This window comes from Atractosteus spatula, chromosome 3 (genome assembly GCF_055471065.1).
Source record: "Atractosteus spatula isolate fAtrSpa1 chromosome 3, fAtrSpa1.hap1, whole genome shotgun sequence".
NCBI classification, from domain to species: domain Eukaryota; kingdom Metazoa; phylum Chordata; class Actinopteri; order Semionotiformes; family Lepisosteidae; genus Atractosteus; species Atractosteus spatula.
Genome location: NC_142708.1, coordinates 61,608,372 through 61,624,077, shown reverse-complemented (window position 1 = coordinate 61,624,077; position 15,706 = coordinate 61,608,372). Strand labels below are relative to the sequence as shown.

The 15,706-nt window shown below is 41.6% G+C and overlaps 1 protein-coding gene across 2 annotated transcripts in view; it reads right to left on the bottom strand.

Moving 5' to 3' along the window:
• The window catches only part of rictorb (RPTOR independent companion of MTOR, complex 2b), an 81,108-nt gene extending 67,105 nt beyond the window's left edge, over window positions 1-14,003 (bottom strand). For both annotated transcript variants that reach the window (XM_088911927.1, XM_088911928.1), the window contains exons 1-2: window positions 13,937-14,003; window positions 13,760-13,807 (exon numbers count right to left, since the gene is read on the bottom strand). In XM_088911927.1, the coding sequence (XP_088768053.1) occupies window positions 13,760-13,807; window positions 13,937-13,985 (97 nt within the window). In that variant the 5' untranslated portion in view covers window positions 13,986-14,003. The remainder of the gene's footprint in view (window positions 1-13,759; window positions 13,808-13,936) is intronic.
• Window positions 14,004-15,706: the final 1,703 nt, after the last annotated feature.

Here is a 15,706-nt window from a genome sequence, read left to right as displayed (position 1 = left end):
CAGAAACGGTTATGGGAGCTGCAGTGTTGATGGTTAAAAAAAACAATATCACAAGTTAAAATTCAGTGAGAACGAGATCTAAGCAGTTTACTGAACAGCAGCCTCAAGAGTCGAGCATCTCCTCCACCTGTTCGCCCAGCTATTTAACCTCCAGAGAACATCCAACAGCTCCCAACTACAGCTTCCCCGACAATTAACACAGAACAGATGCATTTTAAGCACATAACCCCTCCCACTTGGTCTGATGCAGCCAATTACAACACATTTAAATGCAAGGCTCCTCCCTTTTATTCAGGTTTAGCCAATTACAGCATATTTAAAACAGAAGGTTTTTTCCTACTTGTTAAAGTCCATACAATTACAGACATACCCATTGCTATTTAAACCTAAGGCAAAATGAGATCTATAATGCCGACAACACAAAAGACTCATGCTCCCAATCAGATTACAGATAAGACAATATATGACAATTACAATGTTACAATGGACAGGGGTTATGTCCATGTACAAATGTGTGCAAGTGTGTCAGTTTTGATTACGAATCTTGCTCTTGCACCCATCCTGTTTTAACCGCATTCCTGTGCTTCAGGGGCGCAAGTTTTTGTGCGTTTTTCTTGTTTGTGTAGTCTCCGTGACTGTCATCACAGGAGCGAATGTCACTAAACTGGAAAGCTCGTACATTGGTATCATAAGAATATTTAGTGAAATGAAATACAAAACATTAACAAAAAACAACCTCATCCCTGGCCCCACAATATCCAGCATTTCTGTGCTTTCTCAGGAGTTCTTTTAGTAATCCTCCAGCTGTACTCTGCCAGACATATATAAGCACAAAATAATAGCACACTCGTGTGTCCTCATTTACAATACAAGGGCATATTGTACTGTGTTCAGTTGTGGTCTCCATGATACAAAACAGACATTCCTGTTCTGGATAGAGTTTAAATCAAAACAAAAACAGAATAAACCATGGTCTCAAAGCAATGTCATAAACACACAAGTGTAAAGAAACAATCTCTTCTCCTAAAACTCAACAATAAAAAGCACAAAAAATGGAACTGGAACACAGGTGCATTTAGAAGTGAAAAGAAGAGGCACTTATATTCGAATAATTGAGGGTCTAAAACTTCCATGTTGTTGAAGCAGACACAGGGATCCTTTAAGAAATGAAACAGCTCCTAGCAACCAAAAAGCCTGCAAAATGATCTCCTCACCTTGCGTTCTTATGAAAAATTCCTAAAGGTTTTTAAAACATATATGATTTCTAATTAAGAACACACACACAGTACTTGAGCTCGCAGGGGTACGGAGTGTTTGTCTCAACACTGTGCACTGACAACATGAATGATTTATTGCTAAAAATCCACTGACTTCTGCTCAAAATATGAGCTTCCATTTTTTATTAGTTTTCTAGATCTAAGAGGTTTAAAAAGGTCTGTATGAGTAAACAAGGGTGCTGTATAAAAACCAGTGATTTTCTTCACTTCAGAAGGCCTGAATTTGGTTTCTTGATACATCATTGAACTGTTGTAGGTATTAAAGTAATAATTAAAATATCAAGGCTCTCCTACAACGCTAACAAACCTGCTGTATGCGCATGTAGGATTGTACGTTACTGTTAACTATTAATCTTCCCATGATAATGAATGCGTTAGTCATGCACAGTTGCTGAACAGGCCTTCTTAAGGCTGCCAGAGTTTGTACCAGAAAGAGACGTAAAGCCACACAAGCCCATGATATACAAACATCAAGATTAATAAAGCTCGTGTATTACCGACATGTTTTCTCATGTAGGTCTCCTTCTCATTCAGCCCTGAGAGCCACTCTGGAAACGGCTTTAGACAATAAAATCAGAACATATAAACTCGAGGAAAAAATCATTAATGCATGGCGCAGAAAGGATGCCCTCCTGTTTAATAACGTCTTACTTTCAGGACAATTTAAAAAAAAAAAATCTCATTTTCAGATCAGTCTATTGGAACTCTCCTCCAGGGTTTCATCTACACATCCAAAATGGTCCTGAATGCTAAGTATCAACAGCCGCCTTAGGGTGAAACAGGGCAAAACATCTCTTCAGGCTCCAGGCTGCTTGATGCCAGCCTATGTGGAGAATGTACTGAGCCCACACATAGAAAGGATATACATCAAAGATGCTGTACAAATCCACTGACAATGATATTGTGCCCCTATGCCTTTTCATCACTGGGCCAATACATTCCATTATCATCACACACTACAACTTACAGTGGCAAGCTGGGCCCATGCAAACCTTTTCTGTGGAAGTGAGAGGCACCAGGACCAAACATGCAGTTTTCAGAGTTCAGAGAGGTTAGGATCCTATGGCTTTTCTCATTATTTCAGGAAGCAGAGCATCCCACAGCTTGCTAACCTAAGGAACATCTTGGGCCAATGCTGATTACACTGCTAGTGTTTGTGCCAATTAGAGTCAAACTGGATTAAAAAAAGGTTTCTTCAGGTACATTAATCCTATATTTGAGTTTCCGTTTGCCATTCAAACAGAGTATATTTTAATCCACTGTCCCATTTGCAGAGATGCTCCATTCTGCATCTTGCACTGCAGTTATACTGCACTGCTTACCTAACTATGACAGTTTTATGTCAAAGCGCTCTTTGTTAGTCCAGTCTACAAAGTAATGCTTATAGACAGAGTCACAAGTGGGAATTCAGAGTCCATAATGGAATTTATTATGAACTTGGAAACAGGCTTCACCACAATCATGAAAGTATAGTAAAAGAAAAAAATATATTTAAGATGAAACCACTTCGTTTCTGGTTTTCAAAGAAACTGTCTCTTCATTATTCCCATCTGAGCCACTTTATTTCTTATGTCCTTCTTTTGAGGAACCCCCGTGGAACAACAACTTCAAACATCGAAGCACACAGGATACAAAGTGCCTTTCAGTAGATCACTGGCTAATTTTCTAACAAGTCAGGACGAGAATGTTTGAACCAAGTTCTTTCTCAGAATGTATTAACCTCCATACCAATGCTACTATTTTTAATTTGGAATCACCACTTTTTTTTTTTTTTGCTCCTCACTGCCCACTTTGGAATTCTTAATAATCTTACTACGTCACCAGCACGGGCGGGTTGGAGCCCTGTACCTTTTACCTTTGCATTTCTGAATCCATCCATCCACTGCTTTACACACTGAGTCCCACAATGCACTCAGGCGAGTTGAACTGTCCGCTGGAAGAGGGAAGCAGCTCTCTCTCTCTTGCACTGAAAGCTCCTAGGTGTCCAGCAAGCCTGGCAGACTCGAACCCCCTCATCTGCAAGGACACCTGGACAGCTCTGCACTGCTGCTCAGGGACCCACAGTCAACCAGTGACAGCCCAGGCCCATATGAATGCTTCACAAGTTACCATGGGTACCAGTTAGCATACATTTTCTAACTACTTTTTCCAATTCAGGGCTGTAGGGGAGTCGGAGTTTATACTGGCAAGCAACAGGTGCAAGGCAGGGCACACCCTGCAGACAAACTGAAACACAGACACTAACACCAGGACGAATTTCCCCAGAAACCAATTAACTTACAGCGCGTTTTTGGACTGTGAGAGGAAACCTGAGTTCCTGCAGGAAACTAACTTGAACATGGGGAGAACATACAATCTGTATGGAGAGTACAAGTCCAGAATTTAACCCAGAGTCCCTAATTAGCATTCAAGCCTAAAATTAAATGGTTATAATTCAGGATACACTTCTGCAATACACATACTTTCTTAATCATTTGTTCTAGAAATTGCCAAGTCGATGAAGTTAATTTAATGTCCATGACGCATAAAGTAAATGTCCTTATATCACAAATTCACAAAATTACCTTTCTTCAGAATAAGGAGGACAAGGACGGGGGAACTTATTACTATGCAAGCACAAATAATGATAATAATATACTCTGCAAAATTAAGATTATGAAATAATGTATCACATCCAATAAGATGTAAGATCATATGACATGTGGAACTCATTCCTGAAGCAATAAAGTAAACTGCATCCTTCAATATGTTACACTCTAGTTGTATGTGAAAAGGTCCAAAACCTTAAATTTCTAGGTACTCTGTCCTGAAAATGGGTGATGAATCAATATCCTAAAATTCAAGCCTAATGTGGGACATTGAATGTCCAGTTTAAAGACCAAAGGTTTGACTACAGACCATAACCATTTCAGTCACGAGTGATAAAGTCAGTCATGCATTAGCTGGAGTAACGTCTTTCTTAAGGATTTATTGCTATAGACCAGTGGTTCTCAAACTGTGGTACGCGTACCGGCAGTGGTACGTGGAGTGCCGCCAAGTGGTACGCCAAATGACCCTGGAACTGTGTCGTGTGCGCTGAAAAATCGGGACGGGTTTTCATATTTTGTATTTTAATACGTGTCGAATACGCAGCGTACGTACTACGATACAGTGCGCACTAATACTTCAGTGGACGTAAGAGATACTCTGTAATTCTATACCACTCTATAGGAATGCGTGCTACGGACGCAAGTGACCAATTGTATTTAAAAAAAGCTACTGTATCTCCAGCAAATAGGGAGAAAGGAGAATGTGCGTGATTTTGGAACAATGCCAACGTTGTAAACACAGGAATGCATAGAAATACGTGCTACGAACGCAGGTAATCTTGTGAGCACACGAAAGCATGATAACAGAAAAATATTTAAGAACTGTTCTAATTTGAGAAAAATACACCGAGCGTCTCTGTGTTTCGCTCCCATGCGCATGAAATAAAAACTTTAAATAAATACGGAAATAAAAACGGAAACGCGGAAAAATGCAAGCTTGCAGATTGCTAAAGCAGGTAAGCTACACTATTTTTGAAGAACCTTATTTACCGTTGGCAAAAGAGCTGACACGTATTATGTGTAGAGAAAAAGCTGCTAAACAGCTCGACCTGCTGCCCCCCTCCCCCTGAAAGACAGTCACTCATAGAATTATTGAAATGAAGGATTATATCAAAAGTACACTGATAGACCGCGTTAAGATGAGCAGATGTTTTTCACTGCAATTAGATGAGTCTGTAGTCGATTTGGCCAATTTGCTCGTTTACGTTAGATACGAGTTTGAGGGCATGTCCCATTAAGACTCTCTGTTCTGTAAACCGCTACCAACAGGAACTACAGGAGAGCACATATTTCAGCTTCTGAATGAATTTATCGAAGAGAATGGCCTCGACTGGATAAAATGCGTCTGAGTTTGTACAGACGGTGCTAGAGCAATGACAAGCCGACACAGCGGTGTAGTTGCACGTTAGACTCTGTTGTGAATTGTATCAAGGCTCGAAAAATTAATTCACATCTGCTTTGCTCAACTAAACAGACTCACCCCTCTCACTGAAATGGTGCTTTTTTATTAGTTGTTGTTAATGTTTTTTTTCTGTAAAACACTTTGAGAAGCCACCTTTAAAGGCGCTATATCAAATAAAGTTTATTATTATAATATTTATTATATGTATGTGTGAGTGTGTGTGCACGCGTGCTCATGTTGGTCATTGAGAATTTCTGGGGTTCCTATGAGACGATGACTTGTAGGTGGTACTTGGATGCTTTGGTTGGATTAGGGGTGGTACTTGGTCCAAAAAGTTTGAGAACCACTGCTATAGACCATCTTTTTGCTTCTATTTAAACATGAAAACTTACACCCTAGCTTGCTGGTTTGTAATCTCATGTTAACCTGGCACAACGCTGTATGACAGGGGGGCTATCTACCATAACTGATAAATTTGCAGGTCTCTTTCTCAGAAACTGCCATCTTGTAGCTCTTTTCCGGGGAGACGGTAGCAGAGCCAGCAAGAGATGTGATCAGAAGACCACTCTTCAGGAGTAGAGTTTAGGGTCCTGGACTTCTAACTGAGAGTTTATCAGTTCAAGTCCAGTGTGAAACACCACTCTGTAGCCTTGAGCAAAGTATTTCACTCAGACTGCTGGAGTTGCTCAGCTGTATCTAAAGTACAGACAGAAGGCGAGTTGGATAAAGCCTACAGCAAAATTAAAAAATATCAACAACAAAAAATGTGTGAGTTTAAAAACATTATCTTAGAGTTTTACTGGGAACGGCAGCAGAAGGTGGGATTAATCCAGACCCAGGTCTGTACTGTCTGTAGGTCTGTCCTTTTGCGAAAGAAAATAAAATGAGTAAAGGAAAACAGTGAATGAAGGAGTGCAGTGGATCTGTGAGGGACTGAGGCATTAAGAAGTCATTCCACTGAAAAAGGAAAAGCTGCCGCTTGCTGTGAAAACACCAGCAATCATGTGATTTGGTAAAAGTGCACTTTAGGAGGTGAAAATGACTAATGCAGTCTTGGTTCTTTTGGGAGTTTTAAAGCATGACAGCATGCTGGATACTAGATTTAAACCATACCCATCCTCCTACTCCATAAAGTCTCACTTTCCTCATAGGGTGAAGATGGGAGACTCCTAGCACCTGTATTCACACAGGGATCACGTAATCGACGTCAGAGAGAGCTCTGTGCAGAAGAGTCAGAGAAAAAGGCACTTGAATTTTGCTGAAAAGCAGAAAGTTTCAAAGAAGCACTACAAATCCACTTGTACACTTAGGATGTGAAGGAGGCCCTAAAAGAACAGGTTTCCTATGCAGACATAGCAAATCCTGCCTACAAATAAGCTACCAAGAAGAGATCTTTTCTTTGTAGGGTATTGAGGTTCAGCAGACAGAGGACAGTTTGGGGGGATGGGAGCCTCAGTACAGTATCTAGAAAGAGGTTGATTTTCTCATTTCCATGGGTAAAACACATTTGGAAAATTTAGACACAATGCCTTACAAAATTATTCTGACCCTAACACATTTTTCACATTGCGTTGTTTTGCAGTAATGGCACTATGAAGTAGCAGTTAATATTTGTTAAATACTCAGCCTAAAAAAAAATCATCATGAAAAAATGAAAATGTTATAATTGCTAAAGTATCCAAACCCTCAGCTGTGGCAAACCTACATTAATTTAGGTACACAAAATAACCTTAATGAGTCACACACATTTGATGAGTGCCATAAGTCATTTCAAAGTACACCTCTAGTAAAACACTTGATTTTATATAGCACTTTTAATATCTCTTAGACAGGTAGTGAATTTCAAACTTGAAGATTATGAACCTTTCAAAAGAAATCAGTGAGAAAGTTATATAAAGGCACAGATCAGTAGAAGTTGACAAAAACATTTTGAAGACCATTAACATCTCTTTTGAGCATGATGAAGTGGATCATTAAGAAGTGGAAGCCATCCAGACACTGCTTACAGCAGACTGTCCTCCCAAACTGAGCGGTTGGGCAAGAAAGAAACTGGTTAGGGTTATCACTGAGGCCAACAGCGACTTTGAAAGAGCTACAGAGATCAGTGGCTGAAATGGGAGAGCAGCAATATCCCTGGCACTCCACAAAGGGGGCTTGTAAGGAACTGAAATCAATGTCTAATACCCCATATGGGGTTTGCAACCAAGCTAAGGTTTTGTGGTCAGACAACATAAAAATGAAACTCTCTCATCTAAATGCAAAGCGTTACTCCTGAAGCAAACCCAACATAGTGCATCGCTCAGTCAGCTCTATTTCTGCTATCAGTCATGGTGGTTGCAGTATTATATTCTAGTTCTGCTTCTCATCTGCAGGGACTGTGAAACATGTCAAGACTGATGGAAACATAGATGGAGCAAAGTACAGAGAAATGTTAGAGGAACCTCTGCTTCAGACCTAAGCTCGGGACACAAATTCACCTTTCAGCAGGACAAGGATTCAAAGCACAAGGCCAAAGCTACACTGGAGTGGATTAGGAATAAGAAAGTGAATGTCCTCAAGTGGCCCAGTTCTGACTTGAATCCTGTAAAGAATCTGTGGGGAAAAAAAATACTACTACTGCTGTCCATAAGCAATCCACCAAGCAACATGAGAGAGAAAATCTGCCTAGAACAAAAAGGCAAAACTGTACCAAGCAGATGTCCTAACTTGGCAGAGACTTAACCAAAACATCTTTCAGCTGTAATGGCTACCAAAGTGCTTCCCACAAATACTGAGACCACGGGTCTCATTACCTGCACAATCAATATATTTCAATTTATATTTCAATACTTTTCTCTTCAGTTTTTGCTGAGATCTCACCCTTACAACCCTTGGGTTGGTGCATGTAGGTTGTGAATAAAATATACAAAGATGTGCCTGCGTCATTTTCGAATTTCACAAAACAGGACATCACAAGAAGGGTCTGAAACCCCTCAGCAAGGCAGCGCGTCAGTAATTGGTTTCTGATTGGCCCCCGCCACTATTTAAAAGTGCAGACCAATGTGAAACAAAGAACGGGAAGAGCACTGGCTGTCCCTTCGCGCTCCTGACTGGATTCCACCACTGTGCGGCAACAGCTGACGTGCTGGCAGAGCTCCAGAGGGATGCAGCGCAGTCCTCTGCACCAGCAGCGGCGAGGAGGCAAAGCGACAGGGCCAAGCCATCTGGAGCGCTGCTGCTCTCGTCATGCAGCAGACGTTCTTCTCCTCCTCCCCAGTCTGCACATTTCCCGCTCATGAATGGAGGCAGCCGGGTCATTCAGGAAAACCAGAATCATCCCCACCAGCCCACCCCGCGTCTCTCCGGAGGGAGCGAATTTAATAACACGCTTTAGGAGGGAGCACCTATAATACTAGAGTCGGGCAGCTGAAAGGAGCAGGACGTGATATTTAGAGAAATAGGAAGGGAACTAGTCAAAGCTGCTCCGTGGCAACGAGACCATTATAAATGACTCAAGTCAACAGACTCCTAAAGTTGGACCTCCTGAATCTCAAATCTTGACAGAAAGGGCCCTATGAAGCAGCTGGAGGAGTTCTGAAATCATGTCTTTTGCCACCCCAAAGACAAACAAGAAGTAATAAAAAGCCTAGAAGTTCTTCAGACCCTTAAACTACAACCCAGGTACAGCAAACATAACGTTGAGAGTTATGAAAAATAATGGCTTGTTTCAAAAATGGCTTACTTAAATAGAGTCTTATTAAAGCAGAAATGGTCAGCTGATTTATAGCACTTTGCCGCTGGAATCTGTTATCTTAAGGGAAGCAATACATTTGACAGATTGAGCCTTTAATTTATGATCATAAGCACGCTACACATGAAGACATTTCAGACATGTCTATGAAAAAATGTTTCCGCTTTGTGAAATTTAAATACATTTTACACAGAGCTGTCCCCAAATGTTCAATGGGGTGTTCTGTAGCCCACATCTCAAAGGCTGTTCCGAACTTTCGAAGGTTCAGTGTGTGAAATTTGCAGTGCGCTTTTTTTCCCCTGAAAATATAGAACCCGCTCTACAATGTCTGAATACCAAATGACATTCATATGGAAATTTCACACCTCTATAATTTCTACAAGGTAATTTATTGGAGGAAATGTACAATGTCCTGTTTTTTTTAATTAGTGCAACATCAATATTAAAATACTGATCAACAACTCTGTCTCATAACATTCATACCTGAAGGTGGTAATTACTTTCTAACTAATGCTATTTTTGGTTTGCTATTTATCATTATGTGAATGTTACCATTTTTTTATTGACACATAATGTTTATCTGAAGTCAATTCTTTCAACTGCTCACCTGAATTAGCGTTGTACAGTAGGTAGAACTGCAGGTCGGCAGTAATTGTACGGCGAACTAACTGCATGTATGAAAGTTTTCCAGGTAGCATCAATAAGAGGAACATTCATGTAACAATTTACTCTAAAGGGGGATTAATTTATGGTATCCACCTGAAAAACAGCCGGATTTCTAACCAGTAAATTATGCAAATTATTACTACCCAAGACATATTCTGAACTTCAAAGGTCCCACAAGTTTATACGACATCAGTTGTAGGAAATCACTGGCACTGGCTAAGGCATGTCTCCCTATATAAAAGACACACAAATGTCTGGATTATTGATGGTCTTATTTTAAAATAATACACTAGAAGGGCTGTTGAAAATGCCAGCTATGTGACTGATTATCCTCAGCTGAACGATAGCTTGGAAAATTCCATTAGGGAGACGCAGATGAGTGTGTGAAATCACTTCAGGTTTTTACCCAGCCTACAGTCAATGTCAGAGGAAGACTAGGGACTACAAGAATGATACATAGCCCAGTGTCCTGCCGCATTACAATGAGCACCCTTGAGGATACAAGTAGGACAAAACAGTATGCACAAAAATGAGCAGACATAAGCATATCTACACTTACATACTGACGACGCAGCTACAAAGTAAACTAGAACACGTTAAAGACAATGTATCGACATGAACATCTTTAGAACATGTTAAAGACAACTTGTGATTAAAAAAAAATAGTGAATAATAATCTTTTTATGGTTGGGCCTTGAGAGGGATTCCTTCAGCCTAACACAGATCACTAGGAAAACAATTTGACCCACTCCAGGTTTTACAAGCTGCAATCCCCTATACAAAGAGTGATGATGAAGCAGAAGAGCAAACATTCTGAAAAATCTACATTTCTGTCAAAACACATTTACTCAATATAAACATGCAACATATCGGAAACAGGGTTTTGCTTCTATATTATAATGCATCACCGCAACATCGGTGTGGACACTAGTTAGGTCTCCGGATGACAGGGCTGTAGGATAAAGCTGTTGTACCTTTGAGGAAGTTACCTCACTCACACTGCTCCAGTAAATGCCCTGCTCTATCTAGGTCAATACTGCACATGAGAATTTGTTCTCAATTGGCTTACCTGGTTAAATAAAGGATTAAAGAAAATGGCATGCAAACTGTTACAGAATGCAAACCTTATTCCTAGACCTGCAGCTTGAGCAAACCACTGATCTTCACTGAATTTCACATAATTCTATCTCAAGTCTTAGTTTTTTACCTTATTTCTGCTTCGTCAAAATATGCCATGTTAGTGCACTTAAGAACCCTCTGAAATTAAAAGTTGCATTTAAAATAAGAAAACTGGGATACAAATTATCTTAACATACCACTCCAGTTAAGATGTAAAGCCTAGCACACCTGCTCTGACAACACCAGGTTGCAGGAACAATTTAGAGGTACTACATTTTCAGTCCAACATGTGCTAACACAACAAAAGAACGCAATACTGCCTGAATTTTAAAAAGGACAGATATTACCACGTCAGCATACCTCCAAAGGGCCTCACTATCAATTACACTTTTAAAATTCTTAGTGCAGAAATTAATGGATCATGCTATTTAAAAACACCAGGCGTTTAATCCAGGCAGCGCTGATCATAGATGATCACTGAATGGCTGAAACATGAAGGAATGTGCAGAACTGGCCACATGCCACCGGGGAATGGGTGAGGCTGATACATCTGGAACATCCTCACCTTGGCAACCAACAGCATCCTTGTAGAACTGAGATCAAAGTAAATTAAAACACTGTCCCACTGGTCTATTGTAGAGTACAGCAGTAGCAGTGCTGAGACCACAGTCAATGTGGCAGGCAAGCCCTCAGTATGTGCTCTTGAACTACACTGTGATATGAACCAGCTTTTTGGCAAACGGGACAGACCGGTCAAGAGTGCTGATCGCTCTTCCAGAAAAATACCAGAGACGGAGTGGAAAGTGGGGTGTGCAGTTGGCACGTCAGAAAATGGGGACTTTGTTCTTTATTTCTGTGTTTATAAAATGTTTTTGACACATCGATAGAGGAATAAGCTCTTATGCAGAAGAAATCTCCTCAAAAGCAAACTTGCTCATAGAACGTTTATCTTTAGCACCAGAAACTGTACATTTTGAAGAACAGTTCATAATCACATAAGGTTAATTTTCCATGAATAAGCTCCACATGTAGTTGGCCAAGGAAACACGAGTTTATTCACAGACACTAGCAACGTCTGTGACAGTAAGGTACTAGCACAGTAAACCCCTTAGACCTGCATTCTGGGCACATCAGGTCGGAAAGGAAAAAACAGTCAGTTGGGTGTTAAAGACAGATCCCAAACACATGAAGCAGTGTGAGGGGAGTTTGAGCCCCTTTGATTTTAGCCCCTGTTATCAACATGCTGATGCTAAAGGTGGCCAACTGTGAGACACATTTTTTCTATTGAAGCAGAGAGCTGTCAGAATGGGGGAGAGGCTGACCAATCGGAAAATGCCCAATTCATGTGGCAGGTGAACCTTGGGCATCAGCAACCAAAAGTGTAAAAAACCTAGTGAACCACTCTCTGTGTCCTTGAAGTGTTATAAGAGAGAGAGGCTATCGAGCACATCTTTGCCCACACGGACCTCAGCTTTCAAAATCCTCTTCAGGCTGAGGCGAAAACCATTGAGCTCCTTTTCTTTCAGACTCCGGTGTCGCAGCTCTTAGAGGTGATCCACAAGTACTTGTAATGCTAAATGAATCACCTGACAGTTTCAAAAGATTATGTCAGTGAAATATGGGACTTCTGTAACATTTCTGTGCCAGCCGGCTGCTTCAAAATGTACAAATGTGCAAATAACACCAGTTTATCCTGACATTTCTGTGCACACAAATGATTAATGTCCAACAAAGCACACTGCTACGAGGATGGACACAGAAACATGTATTAACAGAATTGAGGTTTGCCTTCATCTTATTAAGAAATAACCTGCGTCATACTCTGAATGAAGGCCTACAGTTCAGGACACAAACGTTCAGTTGCACACTTATGCAAAGAGAACCAAGCTTCACATAATTAAAATAAGCACAATAATTTCCATGGATCTCTCATCCTCTTAGAAATGTAATGTTCTAATACACAAGGGTAAGCTTTGGCTCGCAGCATAGAAATACCGAAATCGAAATTAATACAGCACATCTTATGTTCATAGACGTGGGAGAGCAAGGAGTTAGTGTCCTCTAAGGAGCCGCTTCCAATGCAATCCGCAAATCACTTTAAAGACCACGGCAGTTTAGTGAATTTTGTAAACAGAGTGTAGGCAGTTAGAAACGGCCAAATCGGGCTTAGCTGGTCAAGTGAACGTTACAATGCACTGCACTGAACACGAGGCATCTTGGAATAATAATTATAAACCAGCTTAAAAATAATTGTATTCTTACTTTGGTAAATGTACTGTGCTGTCTGGCTTCACGCCAGTTTCCGCAAACGTATACTTGTTTTCATCTGTATTTTAACGGTTGTGCACTATTTACGTGTTCTGTCCTTCTGTCGGAGTGGGGGGGGGGAGGGGAGAGAGGGGGGGTCTCGACTTCATCTCGGATAAATAACAAACGCTGTAATGCCATCAGTGTCGGCGGCGGCCAACGGGAGCTACAGGAAAGCGATTAACCCCGGTGTGGGTTTTTGCTTGCAGCCAGGCGTCAGATGCAAGTCTTCGACATTGTTTACCGTAACGCCACTCGCCCCGGCTCCTGACACCCAAGCCAAGCCCGGCTTCGTGAAGGATCCCTCCCTCCCCTCTCATCCCTCCTTTGATCGGTGACCACGGCGCCCCACGAAGCCTAAATTGCCCCAGTTGCGTACAACCACTTTAACCCCCGATGATTATGTGTGTATATATACACAAGCAATGAACGCTCCACTCACTGACTAGACATATCAGGGGACTCTAATCAAAACAGAACATTATCCGCAAACCGTCAGCTAACACCCCCACCCCTCCTACCAATGACGTCTAATAGCTAAAGCCACGTATAAAATACAAACAGACATCCAATCCTTAACGTAATTATCATTATTTGTAACCTTCCCGATTTAAAAAAAAAACAGCTTAAAAGCTCCCCTTTCTTCATTCGCCCTGTCTCTCCGCCTTACCTCTGGTGAGATCGAGCGGTACGTTTTCCTCCCCGCTGTCATTCCGACCTGTCAAACACAGACAACACGGACACGGTTAGCACAAATACTGGGGACTCTGGGCGCACAGAGGGTCCACGCTCGCCGATCCGAAGGAGACGAAGCCCTGCTGTCAGGAGAAAGGGGAGTCTATCTTACCTCGCATCCGAAGACTTCGGATCGGACGGCCGCGGATGCTGACCGCCATGTTTCCAGGGACATTCACAACACCGGAAACATCGGGGAGATATCGCGAGAGGATGAGAGACGGAGGAAAGAGGAAGGGGGGAGTGTCTCTCCTCGTCTGAGGGAGGAGTGGGCAGGAGCAGCGCGAGCTGTAGCGACATCTAGCGGACTGAGCCGTACTTCACTTCACTTCAGATGCCAATCAAAATGAACTTGTTTAGCAAGGCAAAGGTTTCTCAAGCGCTGCCGGAGCAGGTCGGGTCCGTTGCAGTAAACGTTGTGCAAAGGACAATAGGAATAAAATCTCATAATAAAATATCAAAATGTAATACAACAGTCACAATTAACATACAAGTATACATACAGGAAACGTGGACATTTATATAAACCACACACGTAAATATATATATATTTTGAGTGTAACAATATGTTTCGGCCTGCTAACTTAACGCATGACAGATGAGGAGCAAGCACTGTAGCTCCCATTGTCATGAATTCTGTATGTCAGTTTTTCAACTTAATCATGCTGTATCCTATTACACCCAGGTTTGTTACATGTGATAGATACCATGATAGCAATAGTATAATGTATCAAATGCTGCATGTTTTTTTACAGTGTAAACAACACCAAATGGGCTGTTTTAAAAAAAAACAGCCATTTAAAAAAACAGACCATAAAAACTGCAGGATTTACTTTGCAGATCATCCCAGACAATTCTCAGGATCTCAGCGTTTGCAGTGTGCTATTCTTCTCTTTTCAGGCCTTTAAGCAGGTGGCAATTTCAAAGATTAATTTATTTACTGCAAAGGGTCTTGTCTCTTCTCTGTACAGCGTTTGTTCTCTTGTCTGAAACCAGTCTACTCCCAGTTGTCTTTCCCTGCAGTCAGCAGCTATATTACCCAGCAACTCCCAACGGGCAGCCCACTGAAGCTAAGCAGGTGTGAGCCTGGCCAGTACCTGGATTGACCTCCTGGGAAAGCCAAGGTTGCTGCTATAAGACATGTTATCAGGACCAGCACTGAACAAATTTCCCCTTGGTCTTTATATCTGTTGATTTCATTACTCTGTTCTCCTCCCCACTGATAGTTGATGTGTGGTGTGTCACGGATGTCAGAAGGGACAAACCGTGGAATGGCAGGAGAGCGAAAATAGACCCTATGCGTAGCGGTGAGACGGGGGTTAGCCCAGGCACAGCTGTTCAGGAAATGGCGTATAGAAATCTATGCCCTCAGGCCATGGACAGGAGTGACCTGGTGCTAGGCAGGTCTCAGGACATCTGAACCTCAATGCTGAGCGAGGAGCAGAGCAGAAACAGGAAGTAAATAGGCTACACAACAAAACACACCAGAAAGACATGAATAATCACAGGGAACTAGGAACAGGACAGAAGTAGAACGCCCTCTGGGTGTACTGGGCATGACATGGTGAGCATACTGGTGCACTTTGGCTGCTGTTGCATCATCCAGGTGGAGGGGAGTCCCCATTACCTATGAAGCACTTTGAGTGGAGTGTCCAGGAGAGTGCTAAATAAGGTTAAGGAATTATTATTATTATATGGAACAGAGAACTAGAGACATTGAATAGTACTCATGATTGGAGTGCAATTGTGGAAAATATTTTCCTGTCACATATGTTGGGTGTGCCTGGTACCTACTGTACCTGAAAGTCGTGGGAGTTCCCAGTGTCAATGTACAGTACTAATGTGCTTCCAAATGTAAGCAGCCAACTTGATAATGCCGACT